At 39.9% G+C, this 19600-nt stretch overlaps 2 protein-coding genes across 2 annotated transcripts in view; one reads left to right on the top strand and one right to left on the bottom strand.

Annotated features, from left to right (window-relative positions):
* Positions 1 to 6739, top strand: part of LOC149844773 (protein FORGETTER 1-like) — an 83180-nt gene extending 76441 nt beyond the window's left edge. The window contains exons 28-32 of the mRNA XM_089995268.1: positions 2934 to 2993; positions 3089 to 3191; positions 3833 to 3961; positions 5984 to 6095; positions 6414 to 6739. Of these exons, the coding sequence (XP_089851394.1) occupies positions 2934 to 2993; positions 3089 to 3191; positions 3833 to 3961; positions 5984 to 6095; positions 6414 to 6445 (436 nt within the window). The 3' untranslated portion in view covers positions 6446 to 6739. The remainder of the gene's footprint in view (positions 1 to 2933; positions 2994 to 3088; positions 3192 to 3832; positions 3962 to 5983; positions 6096 to 6413) is intronic.
* Positions 6740 to 6751: 12 nt separating this feature from the next.
* On the bottom strand, positions 6752 to 8646 carry LOC149844772 (metacaspase-5-like). Its single transcript, XM_089995269.1, has 2 exons — positions 8289 to 8646; positions 6752 to 7838 (listed from the first exon to the last, which is right to left on the bottom strand). The coding sequence occupies exons 1-2, from the start codon at positions 8632 to 8634 to the stop codon at positions 6940 to 6942; spliced, it is 1245 nt and encodes a 414-aa protein (XP_089851395.1). The 5' UTR covers positions 8635 to 8646; the 3' UTR covers positions 6752 to 6939.
* Between the last annotated feature and the right edge of the window lie 10954 nt (positions 8647 to 19600).

Here is a 19600-nt window from a genome sequence, read left to right as displayed (position 1 = left end):
GTACCAAAGTCAGTCAGTCAAGCTACTCAGTTACTACCCAGGGGTGATGGTACCCTTCAAAATCTCTTCGGGTCTTTAAAATAATACCCCTGTTTTTGCCTTGATTTGCAGCTTCACTCAGGAAACTTGACCTTTGTGTTCTTTCATTTTCACATCCCACTTTTAATCATTTTGGCACAACCTCTCAACCTCAACCCCTTTCACTCTTCACCTTGGCTGTTTTCACAGAGAGAGAGATGAACAACGCGTTCAATTTCTTCAAGGCGAGGGTGGGTATCGAGTGGAGCCCCCACCTGTACATAACGCTGGTGAGAGGGCTGCCAGGGACCCGAAAGCTCCACTAGCGGACCCTCGAGGCCCTCCGCCTCTGCAAGTGCCATCGCACCATCATGCGATGGAACACCCTCACCGTCCGCGGCATGCTCCAGTAGGTCTTTCTCTCTCTCTCTCTCTGAATGAATGGATGAATAAATAGGATTAAAAGTGAGAGGCGTATACGCCTCACCTTGAGGAGCGCCTCGCTCCGAGGCGTGCACCTCAAGGCGTATGAGGCGCACACCTTGGGGCATTTGCGCTTTATGCTTGTGCCTCAAGGCACAAAGGCCCTCGCCTTGAGGCGAGGCGCGCTTTTTGCGCCTTGAGGCACGCTTTTAATAACACTTTTGTCAACTGAAGTAACGGAGAGATGGAAACATTTCCTTGACCCGCAATGGGTGATGAGCTCCCATCGACAAGGACAACATTGTGATGTTTACACATGGGATCTAACTTAGAAAATTTCTTAGACGTCCCACATAGGTACCTAGAGGCACTTGAATCAATAATCCATCTACTACCTTGGTAATTTGATCCATCACCTGCGGAGCAAGCAACATCAACAATGGGAGTAACTGTGCCCGATCTAGATGGGCGGTGAGACATTAATTCTTCGTACTCTGCACGACTAAGAGTGACCAAATTATTGGAGGAGTCAGTGGGAGTCTCTGTGTCAAGCTTTGCAACTTGAGCCTTGGACATGTTTGATGTCTGAGAAGGGGGTCGACCATTTTTGTCCCAACACCCGTCTTCAAGATGTCCCAATTTTCCACAGAAGGTACACTGAAGTCTACCTCGACCTCTTTCATGAGTATTTAGGAAATTTCCTCTTCCACGACCCGGGGTGACTACAAGAGCAGATGCTTGTGAATCAGACTGAGTCTGTGGAAGAGTGATAGCTAATTTGCTTAGGCGGTTGTAAGCCTCGGCAAGAGTCGGGACATCAGATCCAGTCAACATATGAACCTTGGCAACAGAAAATTCAGATGATAGCCTAGTAAGAAATCTTGCAACCATGGTTTGCTCCTGATGGGACTTCTGCTTTGTACAACATAGAGGCCTGTGTGTATTCAACCTTTCAAAAGCAGATTTTACAGATGCATAATATTGAGACAACGTTTGATCTCCTTGCTGCAGTTGATAAATCTCCTGCTCAACTTGCAAGATGCAACTAACATTGGTTTCGTGGGAGTACGTATCTCAAAGATTGTCCCACATCTGTTTAGCGGAGGTATAGTAAATAAGACCGTCAACTATGAGGCAATACACTGTTTATAATCCAAGACATAACGATATCATTATCTTCATCCCATGTGCTATATTTTCCTGATTTATCTGCTGGTTCCTGTTCTAATAGAATATGCTTTTTTCGATGACCTGAAACAGACATCATAAAAGTCCGGGACCACCTGGCATAGTTGGAGTCATCTAGCTTGACAGAAGACCCATAAGAAAAAAGGTTTGCAAAGGCTTTATATTCTCCAAGAAATTGATTGAGACTCAACAAGCCACCAGACAGGACCTGCACGTATACAGTCTCCCTAGAGAAGATTCAGGTGTTATCTGATCACAATCTTCACAAAAAAATTTTTAGACCAACCCAGATCTGATCTGTGACCAGGAAAAAAAATTTCACGTCAGATTTGTCGTGACTTTAAGTCAGATCTGATATATGGTTTGACTCTACCACGTTAATCCACAACCAGTTTCCATGCGAGGCCTGATTGCAATTCCTAATCTGAATCTGCCACAAAATTTTTTTTCCCGACCTTCAACAAATCAGATCTCTGCTTGATCTGATTCTTCATGACCTTTGACAGATCAGATCTCCACTCGATCTGATTCCACGACTTTTTGCATCAGATCTCCACTCGATCTGATCTTCTCCACGATCCACACACCACGATCATCTTCAACATCACCGATCAACAGTAGAATCCACACGCCACGAGCATCTTCAACATCACCGATCATCAGTGGAATCCCAGATGAGGGTCCAGCTCTGATACCGTGTTGAATCAGGCCTGAAAGGGGCCTGGCTGCCAGACCTAGATCCAGCGACCAGCCGACCCACAGGCAGAAAGAGGGAAATCGAGAGAGAGAGAGAGAGAGAGAGAGAGAGAGAGAGAGAGAGAGAGAGAGAGAGAGAGAGAGAGAGAGTCGTTCTCTCATTAATCACTAATCCCTTCTTAAAGGGATTAGTTAAAATTAGTTTACAAAAGGAGACAATCTAATTTGCCATAATTACATATTGCTACCCAAACCCATAAATATTCTCTTTTAACAACGTCTATGTAAATCAAGAGAGCAGTGTCATGCTTTACGGTGGTTCAGTGCCACATTAAGCAGAGGTGTCTCTACTTTTGATTGGTTATCCTTTGGTCATATTTTTCAGTGTAGGCTTTACTTCACTTAATACCCTACCCCACCACCAAAAAAACAGAAGGAAGCCTATATCACAAGTTAGTTTTATAATGATAAATTTCTTCTTTTACTTTAGGAATCAGTGCGACATTTTGTTATGGAAGTTTTATCAAGAAATAATTCTTTTCTGTTTTGGAATTTGTTTTCTGAATACTTGTCTCACATTTCTATTTGTTTGCTTCATATCTTACTAGCTCTACCTCTGGTTCGGATATGTTCAAAATGTTTCGTCCTGCAGTTGGAGAAGCTGTAAGGTATGAGAAGATATTTTCATTAGGCTTTAACCTTTCCATTTTGTCTTAGATAAACATTAAAAAAAATCTATTTTATCCTTTATTTGGTGGTCAAGAGAAATGCCTTTAGAAGAGCTTCAAAGTAAGTATAGAAAAGTACCTTCACTGGAGAAAGCTCGGAAGGGTTGGCAGGAAGAATACAACATGTCTTCTAAGCAGGTGAGTAATTTCACCACGAGCGATACTTCTTTCTGCTCTCCAAACACTTCAGATTTTTTTTGTCCAACCATTTTATGAAATGTTTCTTGATTATCTTTTCTGTTGACCTTCAGGAAAGTGTTGCACAATAATTTTAGTGAGATATGTTAATCATAAGATCAACTATTGCATCAATTTATTTTGACTGCATCTTTCAAATTCTGCATTTCCCATGGGATAATTGCAACAACTTTAATTGTGGAAATTGGTTGATATGCATGTGTTTGAACTATTAGTATCCAAATTCCACGAAGGAAAACTCTTTCAGGTTTTTTAGAAATCTAGTGTTGTTTTCAAACTAAATGATTGAAAGGCATATTTACAACTTGCTTCTTTCAAAATTTTTTATGCTTCTGTTTGTTTGTATGCTTTACAGTTTTTCCTCAACTGAATGTTGCCACCATGCAAGATTGGTGAAATACCATGCATGAAATGTTGTCATTGTGAAACTTTGTGCATATGCAACAGTTCGAAACAGAGATTTGAAGGCATCACCGTTATTAAGAACTGATAAAGTTTTGGTACTGAAAGTTGTTCTTCATGCCTTTCTGTAACCAAAATGTCGGTTGAAATGATATGTCTATTCCTAATTTACATTACAGTGCATGCATGGACCTAAATGTAAGAATGGCAATTTCTGTACTGTTGGAAGGAGACTACAAGAAGTTAGTGTTTTAGGAGGCCTTATTCTTCCTGTGTGGGGAACTATTGAAAAAGCCCTCTCTAAGCAGGTATATGTTCTCATAACCTGCTTGCTGCGTACATTGTAGTATTTGAATTTTATTTTTGAAGTTTTTTTTAATAGTATGATTCAATCACTTGAGATCTTCTATTGTAGTCTAGTGACTATCATGTTAAATTATTAAAAAAAAACTTTTAACATCCCCTTGTCACAGCTTTGATTTTTCTTCCTTGTAGCATGATGAGCTGATACTGCTAAAATGATGGCATTGGTAGTCTATGTTGGTTATGACTTTGAAATAGCAACTGCACATATTTGCTTGTGTGTTATTCCATGACTTTGCTATGACAAGTGATACCGTTCGAATTATTTTTTACCTCTTACATATTCTACACTTTGTGTGGGTGACACTGAATCCTTGACTAGCATTTATTTCATCAGGCAAATGTCCACTCCCTCTTAACCCAAGCCCTTTGAAGTTCATGATCCGTTGAACAATGCATTATCAGTTTGGGGGGATAAATAATTTCTTTTGTGGCTTCATATAGAAGACAAATACTTGGTTGTCAGAAGGTAGCAAAAAGTTTTTTAATCTGAAAGCGAACCGCTGATGATGAATTTGAATCTCATGAGTTCCTCTGACATGTCTGTGACATAAAGAATCTCTGAATTCTTTTGTCTTCCTCTCCAATAGAAAATGCTTAACAATGGACAGCAGGAGAGTGGAAACTCCTGGTTTTCTTGTTAAGAGCAAAGACTTAATTAATTTTTTACTGGCTGCTGATTATGTATAGATGCTGTTTTGGTTCATCGCCTTCAATTTCCCACAGGTGAATTTGGAATTACATCTATGGTCTTGTAACTTGTATGGTACTTGTAATAGTCCAAGTTGCAATTTTGTGTTCTGTTTGCTGATTACGCGTAGATGCTGTTTTGATATTACCATTGGGTTCGGGTTTGTTACAGGTGGGGTGTGTTTAGGGTGATATAGTGCTTCTTATCAGCTTCATATTATGATTTGAATCAAGTTCAAATTTAATGTTGAAAATTGGGTCCATGTGGCTCTCATTTGATTCAATATGGTGTCACAATTAGGTTTAGAGTAATTCAAGTTAAATTTGCTTCATTAGATAATCGCAGGTTGTAGTCCATTTTAGGATGAGGTTCAAGAGCGTTTTTTATGCTTATTTATATCGTTGCTGTCTTAATGTCATATATTGGGTTCAGATCAAGCACATGCACTGAGCGTTTGAGTTTGGCACCTTGGATCAGGATATTGGGCTCAAATCTGGTGATGAAAATTGAAGTATGGTCAGGGAATATAGTGAGTTCAAATGTGGTGTCACAATGAAGTCTGCATTACGTTAGAAGTTAGGGTCTTTCAAATCAAGCTGATATTCTGGTTATGACTGGGTTCAGCTCTTGTCAATTGCTTTTTATGCTAGAAACAAGAGACAATTTGCTGGAGAATTCCAGATTATCTTGAATCTTAGATTATAGCTTCAGCTTCAAATTTTGGTTGACTCAAATGCTTTAATAATGTGAAAGGAGCAGAAAAGACAGGTAGGAAAAGGAAACTTTTTATTTTCTTAATGAAAAACTACTGTTTGTCACTTCATAAGAAGCAAAATAAATATGACTACGGCAGTGACTGAAACACCCTGCACATAAGTGGTAATAATGTGTAGTACGCAGCAGACGGATTGAAATTCCTAATTACTTACTACTATTTTGCAATCTGCAACATATTGTTAGTATCGAAAAATGTGTCCCTTTCCATTAATATCTCTCAAGTGCAATAACAGAGCTTTCCTGTGGCTTTTGGGATTATTCCTTGTTTTTAGAAACCAGCCTTGTTTTGCACAAGTGTGACTATTGAAGAAATCATGCCATCGATTTCACAATTTACAGGCTTTTCTTTTCATTCAAGACCAATAGAGACAGGTCTCATTACCAATTAAAATGCTATAGCAGGAGATAAAATGATTGTTGGAATACCAGATTCTTTCAGTTCTTGGTTGATGTATTAGAGATTGATTTATGTTTGCTAATTGGTTTCTTATATCAGCAGGTTCATCAGAGACACACTCGGTTACGTGTTGTACGTTTAGAGACTACTGAAGACAGGCAACGTATAGTTGGGCTCTTCATTCCAAATCCAGCAGTTCCCTCTGTACTACAAGGTAGTGTTCTTTTTCGTAATTTACACGACTGTTAGCATATATTTACAACCATACTTTGGTTAAACATATACGAAGTTCCGTTATTCTTCAACTGGATTTTGCAACCCCTTGAATCTCTATGCATTTTAGAGGCTGAACATAAATTCAGCATGGTAATATGTTAGTGTCTGCAGGTTTAATAATTTGTGACCATTAGTTTTAATAATCAGGCTTTGAACTAATTCATTCTGATGTAGAAAAGACATTCATGAGTTCAAGATGGACTTCAACTAGTGGTCTCATGTTAACGTTGTTACTGATTAATGTTTCATTTTGCAGATCTGCAATGGGTTCAGGATCTTGACCTTTGAAGTTGTAGAAGGATTTGTTTTTGGTGTTTGTATCAATTTTTTGTGGGGTACCACCTCGAACACATAAACTTAGGGCTACTTTTTGAAGGCTGCAAGCTACAGTTTCTGACATGGTCGGTGTCGAAAGGCTCTCCTTTTTCTCACAAGGTGTTACTGGCTACCATAAGGGTTGTCACATTGTATATCATGTAATCTAAAATTTTCATGCAGAAATATGCATGCTCATTTTTTGTTTTACACAACAGACTTGTAAAATTGACATTATTAAAGCACAAAATTAAGAAGATATTGAAAGCAGTCATCTTCTGTTGACATACACCATTCTTTTACGATCGAAAAGGACACGCTTTGTCATTGTTTGTTTTATTACAAAGAGCACAGTAACTTTAAGGCAAACTGGTACGCATGGCCACTTCAAACAGAAAAAAGAAAAAACACACTCGCATATGAACCCATCCCACACATTATTGCCCACCCCTCAATTATGCAGCTGGTTAATCACATATAAATGGGGCATCAGCATGCCTGTCACTGCAGTAGAGACCAGGATGCTGTGTGAATCCTTGCCTGGTAAGCATCTTTCTAGCTTTCAACACCAACTCTTGGTTTGTGATGGGACCATCACTCTCTGTAAGAATGGTCTGGATAGCATTGCTCAGTGCTCCGTATGCTTCGCTAGCCCGGCCTGATGGATTGGCATCAGCTGAAGTTTCATGCGTCTGGCATCCGCTAATGAGAATTCCCATATCCGGCAGCGCTTTCTTAGCAGATCCTGCATACACTTCCTGGGTGCTATGGACTTGTTCGTGAAGCGCTGGTTTTGCGTAATCACCATCAGTTTCATCAAGCTTTTGCTGGAGAAATTGCTGAGCCAGATTTCCCACAACGCTCATAAATCCACCACTGCTGTCACTGGATTGGAGCTTGTCAAGCAGCACCTTCATGAACTTTTTCACTTTGGGGCTGGCATCCTCTCCAAAGATATCAAACAATGCTGGTCGCAGCTTCCCGACATCAATGTCATCCTTTCCAGTCTTTTCCTTGAGGATTTCTATCAGGGTCGAGAGCGGTAGAGACTTGTTCTTGATACGTCCATGGCTGTTGTACCCGGCGCTGCTATCATCATCTTCATAATTGTGATGCCTTTGATGGTGGCCGCTGGAAGGAAGGTGAATCCCCCGTGACTCGAACGAATCCGTGACCGTCTGGTGCAAGAATTCTTTGAAGCCGAAGCCCGAGGAACCGCCTTTATGTTCTGGTGTCTCCCTCTTGTAGCTCTCGCCGATCTGCTCCTTGGTATTGTCTATGAGGCCCCCACTATGGCATGAATCAGATACAATGGTCAAACGGCAGCCCTGTGGAACCTTGTCTACAAAGTCTCTGAAATCATCATCTGAAAACCAAAGATCAGATTCTTCAATTAGTGTTCCCTTTTTATTCAAGATTCAGGTTTCTACGATGACAAGAATGTTAATGGTGATGATGGTGGTGTTATGGTGATGATGAAAATCAATGGTTGGACTGAAACTATCATCTGTTGTGATCAAAGATCAGCAATCCTACGTCTTACCCAGATATAGTGATTATCAAGATGAAACTAATAACTGGGTATGTGGATCTAATCATTGGTTATTGATGTGCTCATTGATCTGTCTGAAGTCATGCTGGATTTTATCTAGGTCTGTACTGTAGCTTCTTGTTCTATAAGGGCTGCGATCTGGACGATGATGGTACTCACATCACATGTTCAGACCAATTCCTAACATTGTGAATCTAACTAGTGAGACTGCCAGAACATGGCTGAATTGCAGATATGAGAAAAAATTAGAAGGATGGTGTCTACCAGTGATGAGATTCATGTCGCAGGGGACGATGCACTCGTCGTATCCGGTGTCGTCTTGTTCGCCGGTTTCGGCCGGAAGGCGGGTGCCATGACCACTGTAATGGAAGAAGAGGATGTCTCCAGGTCGGCCGTGCTGGATCAGGTTGGTGATGGCTCGCCGGATGTTGACTCCGGTGGGCTGCGTGTAGGAGCGATCGGTGTCGATCAGGATGGTTATGTTCTCTTCCTCGAACCCGTAGCGTTCCACCAAGCACTTGTGCATCCTCCTCACATCGTTGACGCAGCCCTTGAGCTCTGCCTTTGTGCCTGGGTAATTGATACCAACCAGAACTGCCTTCTTCACCATCCTCTCTCTCTCTCTCTTTGAGTGTTTGCTTTCCTCTCTAGCTCTGTCCCTATTTATGTTTATGGGTTTGCTTCTATAGAAGTGGGGCCAGGGTTCATGTGATTTACCAAAATATCCCACTCAATATCTGACCCTGCCCTGCTCAATATTTTACTGTGCCGACAGTCATACCCTATTCAACTGTTTGGCATTATTCATCGTTTGGGAAGACAAATTACCCAATGTTGTCAGTATCGGTATCGGTCGTTTGGCTAACGTTTCTGGTGAATCGGCCGATACCGATTCTCAAGTTACTAAAAAATAATTTAAAAATATTTTGTGTCAATCAGAATGGGACGTGTTAAAACTATTAAAACAATTAATTTTAAGCATTTTTTACATTTATTAAAAAAAGCTGATTCAGTTCAGTATCGTATCGATTTTTTGATGCTGACAACATTGAAATTGCCAAATTGTGTGTGCCATTTTACTTCTGGACAACAGGGTCACACTCTTGGTTGGGTGCAAGGTCTTAGCTGATCGGAATCATGTTTGAACAGGCTGAATCCATGGATTCGGACCAAGGTTGCTAAAAAGGAAAACAAAGGCGTATAATGTCTTGGGAAATGAAAATGAGAAACGACGTTCATGTGCATGTGCAGGAGGAAACGGGAAATGAATTGGAAAATGATCCGGAAAAGAATTGGAAAACAAATGGGAAATGTTTAACACGAAAAAAAACTTGCCAAACATGAGAAACATGCATCACATATAAGGGAAGCACTTGGAAAAAACATGCAGGAAACGCATGAGAAACATGTTTCTCAAATATAGGAAGCGTGTTTTCTTTAGGGCGGGAAACACATTTCCTACAGTATGGGAAACATGTTTCCTATAATTTTTTTGGTGTTTCTCACACATTTTGGAAATGCATTGTTTTTTCCTTTTGAGAATGGCTTTCTAGGAAATGTGTTTCCCATCCTCCTATGGCATTTCCGGTAACTCTGATGTGGAACTAGTTCAACCCATAGAACAGAAAATGATAGATGGAATAGCTTATAATTTGATTCGGATACTAACCAGAGTCCACTGGTTCTTTGAAAAACCGGGTCTTGAATGCATCAACTAGTGACTGCTTCAGTTGATAGGCAAGGATGTTTAAACAGATTCAGACTCAGGTGGTAGAAAGCTCATACCAAATCCACTTTTTTACATGTAATCGGATTCGGATATCCATCAAATCTGCATATCTGTAGGATTTGGTGGCAAAAAACCAAAACGCATCCGATTATAATCAGATACGGTTTCAGTCTGACTAAACAAAGACAATTTTGGTGAGATATCAGATAAAATTCGATCCAGTGACATTCGTAATGGCGGTTTCAGTTTTCAACCATATTCGTCCGAGAACTGGCAGCAGAAGAGTGAGAAACCTTTTCACGGCTAATTATCTAAAAGTAAAGGGTATAAATGTAATTCTTTGGACACCGTTGAGAGGATAAGAAGGGTTATTGGGCCCCTGGAGAAGAACGTGCTTTCCTTGTTCCTTATTCTGCTTGACTTTTGCAGAATGGCGCTTTCTGCTAATGTTGGACATTTTCCCATTTCTACCCTCCATTTCAAGACGTTCCTTTGACATCGACATGGTTATATCCAAAAGTTCAAGAGTAGTAGAAATCACTGTTTTCTTTAAAAAAAAAAATCAAAATTTTTTTAGATCATATGTTCAGGATGTGATCTCCATGTTTTTTTAGATCATATGTTGAGGATGTGATCTCCATGTTTTGTTTAGTAGGAAACTTGTTTTGAATCTTGTGATTCTCACAAGTAATTTGGTTTTTAAAGTGGTGTAAAAATCAACTGCCCACAATGTGCGAAAATTTCATTATGCTTGTTTTTATAAGAATCAGCTCTTGGAGCATTCGATTCATGGATAGGTTTTTATAAATTTTAAAATCATTCATAAAATTTTGAGGCTCCAAATACCATTTTTTCTATCCAAAATTCATGATCCTTAAATCAATCAAGCTGAACACAAATGTACGGTCAGAATTTTGAAAAAAAATACCAAAAAATCTTTATTGAGAAGGTTATCATTACCATATATATATATATATATATATATATATATATATATATATATATATATATATATATATATATATATATATATATATATATATATATATATATATATATATATATATAGTAGAGCTTAGTTGCTTGATCAATAGGTGCTTGAGTACCTACTTGATCATGCTAGCCGTCCATCGTGCTATTGATGGATGGCCAGTGCAAAAACAAATAAAATACCATAAAAAATGGGTTAAAACATGCCTAAAAGGGTATTACCGGTGCTTTTTGAGTGCCGTTAAAGGTCCCAGTAGAACTGAGACCTTTAGCGGCGCTCAAAAAGGGTCACCAAATGTCCAAAAGGATGTGCACATAATTATAATTTTGTAATGATGTGCGCATCCCTAACTCTTTAGCGACATTTTTTGAGTGACGAAGTATTTTTAGGAGAAAAACTCATTTTTGACTTTTTTGTTTTTTGTTTTTGTGTCTCATGGACGGTCAACTTGATTAAATGCTCAAACACCTACTCATCAAGTAGATACACTCTACCAGTGGCGGAGCCAGAAGTTTTTCCTTGGGTGGGCAGACTTCGGGTCTCGGGGACAGTGCTATGGTCTTGAAGGACGATCCATTTATTCGGACTAGTTGCGGAGCCAAAAAATTTCACTGGAGGAACAACCGTTCATGGAGAGATAAAACTTAAATAAGCCTTTGAATTAAAATACAATTGTTACAAACACAAACAACTAAATTTGTGAACATAATAAGATAAAACCTTAAATTGTACTTTTAAACTAAAACAAAGATTGTTCACTTAAGAAATACAAACAACTAAATTCATGAAAATTTTACAATTGACATCTTCTATTTTTCATATTTTGAAAACAATTCATAATTACATCATCACTAATGGTATCAAATGTCTCCTTCTCTATGTAAGTAACCAAAGCATCATTGATCTTTTCGCTGAAGTGCTTGTGAAAGATCATTAGTTATTCCCAAAACTTTACACATCAAATGTAAGCAAAAAACAAATTCAAAATCTTGCAACTGATGATATAAAATAATTGCATCTGAGCTTTTTCCTGAATATGTATCTTCTGCAATGAAATCTAACACTTGAATAACAGAAGAGTACATACTGAGTAAATTAACCAAAGCATCGTAATGAGAACCCCACCGAGTATCACCATGTCGTTTGGAACTTATTTCTTGATTTAATCCTCATCCTGTTTCAAGTTCATCCAATGCAAGTGTTTCAACAATTCACATAAATTTTGCTTCTCGAATAAGCTCAGATCTCTTGCATGAAGTGGCAATCAGAAGCAAAGCCCCAACCGATAATCGAGGGACAGAGGGCAAAGTCCCCTGTCGGGAAGGGCTCGCAGAGGCAAAGGGGGTGAAGCCTTCCACCGGAAAAACACAAGTTGGGAAAGTCAAGCGACCCAGATGATGTATGAACTACCATTTCCATTCAATGACCTGGCATGATAAATCTTATACATCTTCCTACTCAGATAGCACAACCAAGCAGAAGGCATTCACACTGGCCAACCTAATCCCCAAGCAAAACATTGACACCACAAATAGTACCTAACAGAAGTCTCAGAGAATTGTAGTCCTATACTTTATGAGCATAGAAACTGCAACAGAAGTGTGAACTATAAAAGGGTCCAGTTGATCTACAAAAGCCAAAAGGACTGATCCATTGTGGATTTTGCATCCAAAATAATAGACCATCTAAGTAGATGGCCAAGAACCAGAATGGAAAGAGAGGTAAAGTGGTAACAATAAATTCATGATAAAACACATGGGGAAAAAAATCATAAACAACAACAAATAAATGAAAAGATATGCTTTATTGTTTGATCTGCAAGTATATATAACTAAAGCAAAGCATTAGAGCGAAGAATCAACATGCAAAGGAAACAACCATTCTACGTACCCATATTCAGATGCCCTTAACATCATATAATAATGAAAACAAAAAATATGTTTTAATTGATTAACTAGAAGACAGTCATGCATTCTGAACAAATCGGCTAGGCATAAAACTTCAAAAGATGTATTACATGTAAAAGCAAAGATACTGAAATATATCTCAGCTTACCAAAATCAAGCAAACTCAAAAGTCAGAGAAAATTAAGCTCTTGATAAAAGTCAAATTTGTGATGAATTTCAAACCATGACAAAATCTATTCTCATTCGATGCGAGAAATGTTTCAGATTTTTTAGTATAACGAAATATTTTGGCAGATAGACTTTGTTTTACATCAGCAGGGTTTTTTCCCTTTTTGCTTCCACCGGTGAGGGTCAGCTACCTCGGTCAGTGACCCATAGCCATGATCAACTGCCGATTTTTTGATTACCTGCTGATGCTCGCCGAGGAGTTGAGGCCCTGAGGGGCTTCGATCACCAACGGCCTCTCCGGCGCCGCCGACATCCATGTTTCATCACCGACATCACAAGATCACAACCATCACCAGACCACCGAGTTGGCCGGAATCCTGAAACCATCGTTGAATGAGTTTCTTTCAAAGGGATTCCGACCATGGATCGTCATTGGGGAGCCAACAATGGTTTCTATCGCCGGGCGTCGCCGTTTTCACCGGAAATTTAACGGCTTCTCTGTAAGGTCAAGGGGGTTTTAACTTTTAAGCTCTGGTCGGCCATCCAGCTGCCATCGCCGAAAAGTACAGGGGATCAGATGTTCGCCGAAGTCCGCTGGGCGTCGTGCTGGCAGTCGTCGCCGGCAGGTCTTTCGGTCGGCGACATGGGTCATCTGACGCTTTGCGGTTTCTGAGAAACCGAAGGCTTCAGTTTCTTAGAAAACGCAAACAGGGTTATCGTGTTTTCAAAAGCAGGGTTATCGTGTCTGTCTGCCGATCGACTAGAAAAGCAAGAGAGAGGGGAGGTTACCTGCGACAGTGCGACGGTCGGCGGCTACGCCGGCTAGCAATGGTCGTCGGCGAACGAGGAGGAAGGTCCGACTGCTACACCGGTGCCTCGCGTCGTCAGAGCTTGGGGGGCACCGCGGGTTCACCGAAGGGAGGCCGGCGACAGTCGCCGGTGGATGCAAAGGACAGAGGAGGAGAGCCGGCGAATGGGGTTGCCGGTGACGGAATGCCGAAACAGAAGGGCAGAGCACATAGGAAAGAGAAAAAGTGGCGAGGGTTTTACCCCTCGACCATTTCGACAGGCTCTAGACGCATCGATAGCCCGGGTCCTGAGTCGACTCGGTTTCGAATTCTAGGGTGGGCGACCGCCCACCCGTGGCTCCGCCACTGCGCTCTACTATATATATATATATATATGTGTGTGTGTGTGTTTTGCACCTTATACTTGAAAGCTCTACCATGCGTCTCACGATTTTCAGTGTGTACGGTTTCTAATTATGAAGTTTTTTTCTTTATTTTCACAAATGTCATTGGCTCTTATGCCAAGTGTTTCAATTACTATGTCTTTTTTTTTTTGAAAGTGAAAAAAACACCATAAGCTGAAAAACAAGAAACGAACCAGTGGGTGCTGGGCTTAATGTTTTTCTCTTCAAACATGGTGTCACCACTCACTGTACATGCACCATTGTTTGTTTCGTTCATGCAGCACTACGTACCACACAGGTTTTTTCCATAAGTCTAGAGTTGAGGTTTCACTTTTTCTTTGTACTGGTCCGTGGAACTTCCCCATGTGTATTGATTATACTGAATAAGAGGGGATCTAAACTTTCTGATTTGTGGGGAATTTTACATTCTAGGCTGGATTGAAAAGGCAGGGGCTTGATCTTATTTGGCTTGGGGAATGCCGTATTGGTCGTGTTTAAAACTGTGGAGCCTTCCTTTATCCTGTTTGATATGTAGCCTTTTTTGTTTGCTTGGCACTGGGTGACCTTTCATCGTCCATTGTCTTTCTCTATCTCTACTTCACTCCACTTAATGAATGATTTTTTCTTTTGAAAAACAAAACTTTTTAGGCTGGATGGTGTACCTGCACCATGGTTTCCAGAGTTGTCTTTCTTTTATTAGTTTTGGTTATGTTGCTTCAAGCTCTTAACCTCTCTGGCTAAGTTTCAAATTTCTTTTAAATTTTTTGTTTGTTTTGAAATTTGGTTTTATTTTTCTAGATTTACCATTTCTGTATGTTTTGGCTTGCATAAAAGTCTGTTTGATCCTGATTGGGTTTTTGTCATATTTTGGTGGTTGTCATTAGAATCTATGCATCAAATGAATGGAGCAACACCTCTGCATAAGCTTGTGGAAGTATTTGTGTTAATAGTTGAACATATTTGCTCATTTGACTTGAGGTTTCTTAATTTACTCCATGCTAATAGCTTAACATATTTTCTCATTTTGACTTCAGCATTCTTATTTAATTCTCCTCTTTTATGTAGTCATTCAAAGTTTATCTTTGAATAAATTAAATGTGCAATTTCTCTTTCATTTATTTTGATTTTAGCACTTTTAATAACCATGTTATCTGTTGATCTGGTTTACTGTATTATCTGCTGAGAAAACGGCCAAACAATTGAAGCGAATGGTAACCTAGAGGCATATGCAAAATTCAGAGGTCAATGAAATCTTTTTTTTTTGAATGGCAGCTTGGGTTAGGCAGACCCCCACCAGTTATTCAACTGTATCACTGGGTTTTGAACCTACGTCTCCTCACAAGGAGACATGCACCGACAGCTCCTACCAACCACGCGAGCTCCCATTGGTGAGGTCAATGAAATCTTGGTGTTTTCTGCACTAGCTCTTTTGTGAGTGGCGGGTGAGGGAGAACACTAGATGGAGACAACGTGTTAAGGTGCATTGGCTCCATACCTCCTGTGGTAGAGTAAACAACATGGTCTCTTTGGTCATTGATGGCATTAGATATGAGGATACTCTTGCACTACCACATGCATTGGTTCCTCTTTCCCGTCTAATTTTCCACTCCAAATGAATTTTTGAAAAATAACAATTATAGGCTTTTCAGCCATCCTTGGCATTTTGAATATAAGTATATAATGCAAAGCCAAGCAAGAGAGGTCAAATCTTACCAAATTAATCCTTCCCGCCTTTGAGAATAGGCGAGATGCACACCATTGAGTTTTCACTCTAATGTGGTTCTCCAACTTAGCCCAATGCACCTCTTTAGAAGTATCTAAAGTGTAGCTGAAGGCCCAAGAAATTCATAGGAAGAGAAATATGATAGAAGCCCGCTTTTGCATAACACATGTAGGGTCATTTATCACCATAACTTGGCATTTGTTACCATTCATATGTAGCCCCGATATCTTCCTAAAAGCATTTTAGGATGATCCAAAGTGCCCATAAGTTTTTCTCCTATACTTCACCAAACACCAACATGTCATCATGAAACAAGTTGACCGAAATACACCCCCCTCTTCAACCAATCTAATCATCACCGATAAGGTTTTTATAGCCAATATAAAAAGAATAGGTGATAGAGGATTACCCTGTCTCAAACCCCTAGAGGGGGTAAACGGCTTCCCATACTCCCCATTGATAGAGACCATAATTGAGGCAGCTATGAGCAGCCCCTTAATCTAGAAAATTCATTTATCGCCAAACCCCATTTTGCTAAGACAACAAAACATGAAATTTAAATCAATAGAGTCAAAGGCTTTTTCCAAATCAATTTCTAGGACAAAATAGCACACACCTGAGCTTTTAATGGAATGCAAAGTTTCATGAGGAGGCATTATCCAAGATTCATAAAGTCTCGTACCCGAGAAGAAAGTACTCTAAAAGTCCGAAATAATCTTATCCAAAAGGGGATTGGCTCTCACAATCAAAGATTTCAATATATTCTTGAAAGTGAATCCTAATAGAGAGATTGGTCTAAACCTGTTAATCTCCTCTGCCTGGGCATCTTTAGGTATGAGAATATATAAGAATAACAAAGTCTTGGGCACCTTAGCATTAGAATGAAATTCATTCATCATTAAGAATAAATTGTGCTTGACAAAATCCCAATTGTATTTGAAGAACTCAATGGTGAATCCATCTAAACCTGGTAATTTGCCATTAGGAAGAGAAGTAATCACCCGCTTAATCTCTTTCATAAAAAACTTGGTGGATTGAAATAGCCAAATCACTTCACTTCAGGGGATTGGGGCTTCACGACTTGCATAAATTTAATTTAGCACTTTTGGCTAATGGCTAAGTGACAATGGTAGATAGGTCGAGGTGATAGTAAGCTATCCGTATTGTTTCTTGATAAATATGACTTAGTGGGCTGGCCTCAAAACTGGGTAGAGAACTCCAAATGGAAGAGGAATTCGGGCATTTGGAAGGGGTGGATCCTTGCCTCAAAGCCTCTTTGTTCCTTCCTCAAAGTTCAGGTTGGGGATGAGGGCAAAACTTTCTTTTGACATGATTGGTGGTGGGGTATTATGTCTTTACATTGTCGGATTTATGAGATTTGGTCCAATGCATCGGGCTCTTGGGATATTATTCTTCGTAGAGACCCCCTCTTCTTTGGCTTTTAACAAATGGTCCTCTCATTGGGGAGTTGTCGCAATGGTCATTGATGGGTGATGGTCAATATAAGGCTGCATCGTTGTATCTTGCCATGAGCAATCCTTGGGCGCAATGGTTACCTAAGAACTCACTGTGGGAGCGCGGCTTGCCACTTAGAAGTTCCCTAATGAGGTGGCTGGTTCTGTAAGGTAAGGTTAACACTGATGTTAGGCTCAAGCGTCATGGTATTTATCTTGCAAGTCGTCGTTCTCTGCACTTATTTTGGGAGTGTGCCTTTACTACGACTCTGCTCTTTAAGGCTTGGGGTGACTTGAACCTCAACTTTGGGGACTGCACTTTCCAATTGTTGCACTTGCAAGTTTTCGGTAAGAAATGACTGTTTGCTTGGCGGGTATGGCTTCTAACTGCATGGAGATTCATTTGGCTCAATGGGTGTTCAAAGGCTTGCATGATAATTTGGAAGGGAGCTGACTCTCCTTTGTCAGCCCTTGTTCTAGTCTCCTTCATGCAGGGACATTCCGTGTATTTGTTCTTTCGTTCTAATGTGTTATCAGATTCATGGAGGTCCTGCTCGATCGGGGCTGATGGTGCAAAAATTGATATTGGCTGATTTTTGGCATGTTTTCTAGTGGCCGGGATCCTCCTTCACATAGTTGTTTTTGTCGGTTTTCTGCTGGCTTCTCTACTTCTGCGTACCTTCCTGCTGTCGTCAATTCCCCTGCTATCATTTTCTTTGCGGGTTGGCATTCTATGCTGATGGATTTGGCCAACTGGAGCATTTGGATCCATCATCTGGTAACCTGTGGTCAGTAGAAGTGGTCATCGCTGTGGGTTCATAGTGACTTTACTGTCCTTGACTGGCTTGGAGGTTTGAAGGGATGTTCATTGTAGATTTCTGTATCCCTTTTCCTTTTCTTTTACAGCGAATGTTAACTCATCACTCGCTGTGACGTTGTAATGTGTTAATCCTTCCTATCCATTAATCTATATATTATTTTTCTTTCAAAAAAATAAGAATTTATTTTTCTGATCCTGAAGATTGCATAAACTGCATACAGCTTTCTTACTGTACACTCATGAGCTCTTATTCCCAAGAGTAAGCCTTTGATGTAAATGCTGTCATCTTATTGAATTTTGTAAGTATAAATGTTGGTTTTCAAGTGTTGGTACTTCAGTTTTTCCAACCCTTTTGATGTGTTATCATGCTATAGTACCTGATAAATTAAAGATTTATTGGATACATTAATCAGTGACTTAATTACTTGGGTGGGGCTAACCAATGTCTTCATTTTCATCAGCATCTTAGAGCATCCTCTTCCTCTGTTACATGAAAACTAAAGCTTGAATTGTGGTTATAATGTACTCCTTACTGTATCCCTTACTATGATCTCATCAAAGCTATTTCTGTGCACAGACGCTTTTGATCTCATCAAAGCTATCAAAGATTCCAAAGGCCAAGTCAAGCACCCATTTAAGGCCTCCCAAAAAGAAATATTGAGGAGATGGGCTCAAAGTAGCCAAGAGGTCAATGATCGCCCAGCTTGCCACGTGTATAACATATAGGAGGACCCGTGAAAGGGAGTCCCTTAAACCGTCCATGAGATCCCCACGTTTTGGCCAGAAGGATTCAGTTTATGACGAATCTTCATGCAAGCAGGATTGGAAGGAGAGGCATGGCGATTATAGGCCCATGACTCATATGGAGGCCAAGAATCACTGAACCCCAGGACATGAGGCTGGAGGCCAAGCCGGACGATCGAATTGTTCATACACTTGTGGAAGCCATAGCGAAACGTTTTGGGTATCCTACAGAGACCCAAGATATGGTTGTACATGAAGCTTCCCAAGAGCCCCTAATACTCAAGAGCCGCGCAGCAAGACATGTCACCTCCAAGTAAAACGGACGCTTAGCTCATGGAGTCAGGTGAAAACCCGATCTGAGAAATTGGCTAGGTTCAAGGAGGTACTCAAAATATATAGACCAAAGCTTTTTAAAGTGAAGGGAAAGAAAGACCTTCCCTAAAGCCTAGAAACTAGAAAGATAAAGGACCCTGTGTTAGGGATTGTGAAATTGTTAGAAATCAACTGTTGGATTGTGTATTTTCGATGAAAAAATAGACTTTTGGACAATTGAATATTAATGAAGATTATGAGCCATCAATTTTAAAGCCATAAAAAATCTTGTTTAGGCATCATAATTGGATGATTCAAGAGCTGGTCCTTATAAAACCAAGCATATAGATCACATTAGTACGGTTAGATTTAAGAGAAAACAACAAAAAAAATCATGAAAATTGCTGTTCATACAGTACTTCTCAAATTCTAGTCTCTTCTAATTATAAGCTATGTTTGGTTAAGCTATTTTTTATACTGTCAGAATCAACCAATTGTTTCCGATTCACAACAAAGAATTGGGGGGTGTTTGAATC

The sequence above is a fragment of the Nuphar pumila genome, chromosome 2, assembly GCF_984573655.1.
Source record: "Nuphar pumila chromosome 2, dmNupPumi1.hap1.1, whole genome shotgun sequence".
Taxonomy (NCBI): Eukaryota; Viridiplantae; Streptophyta; class Magnoliopsida; order Nymphaeales; family Nymphaeaceae; genus Nuphar; species Nuphar pumila.
Note: the sequence above shows the minus strand (reverse complement) of the source record. Positions and strands in the feature narration are given on the sequence as shown.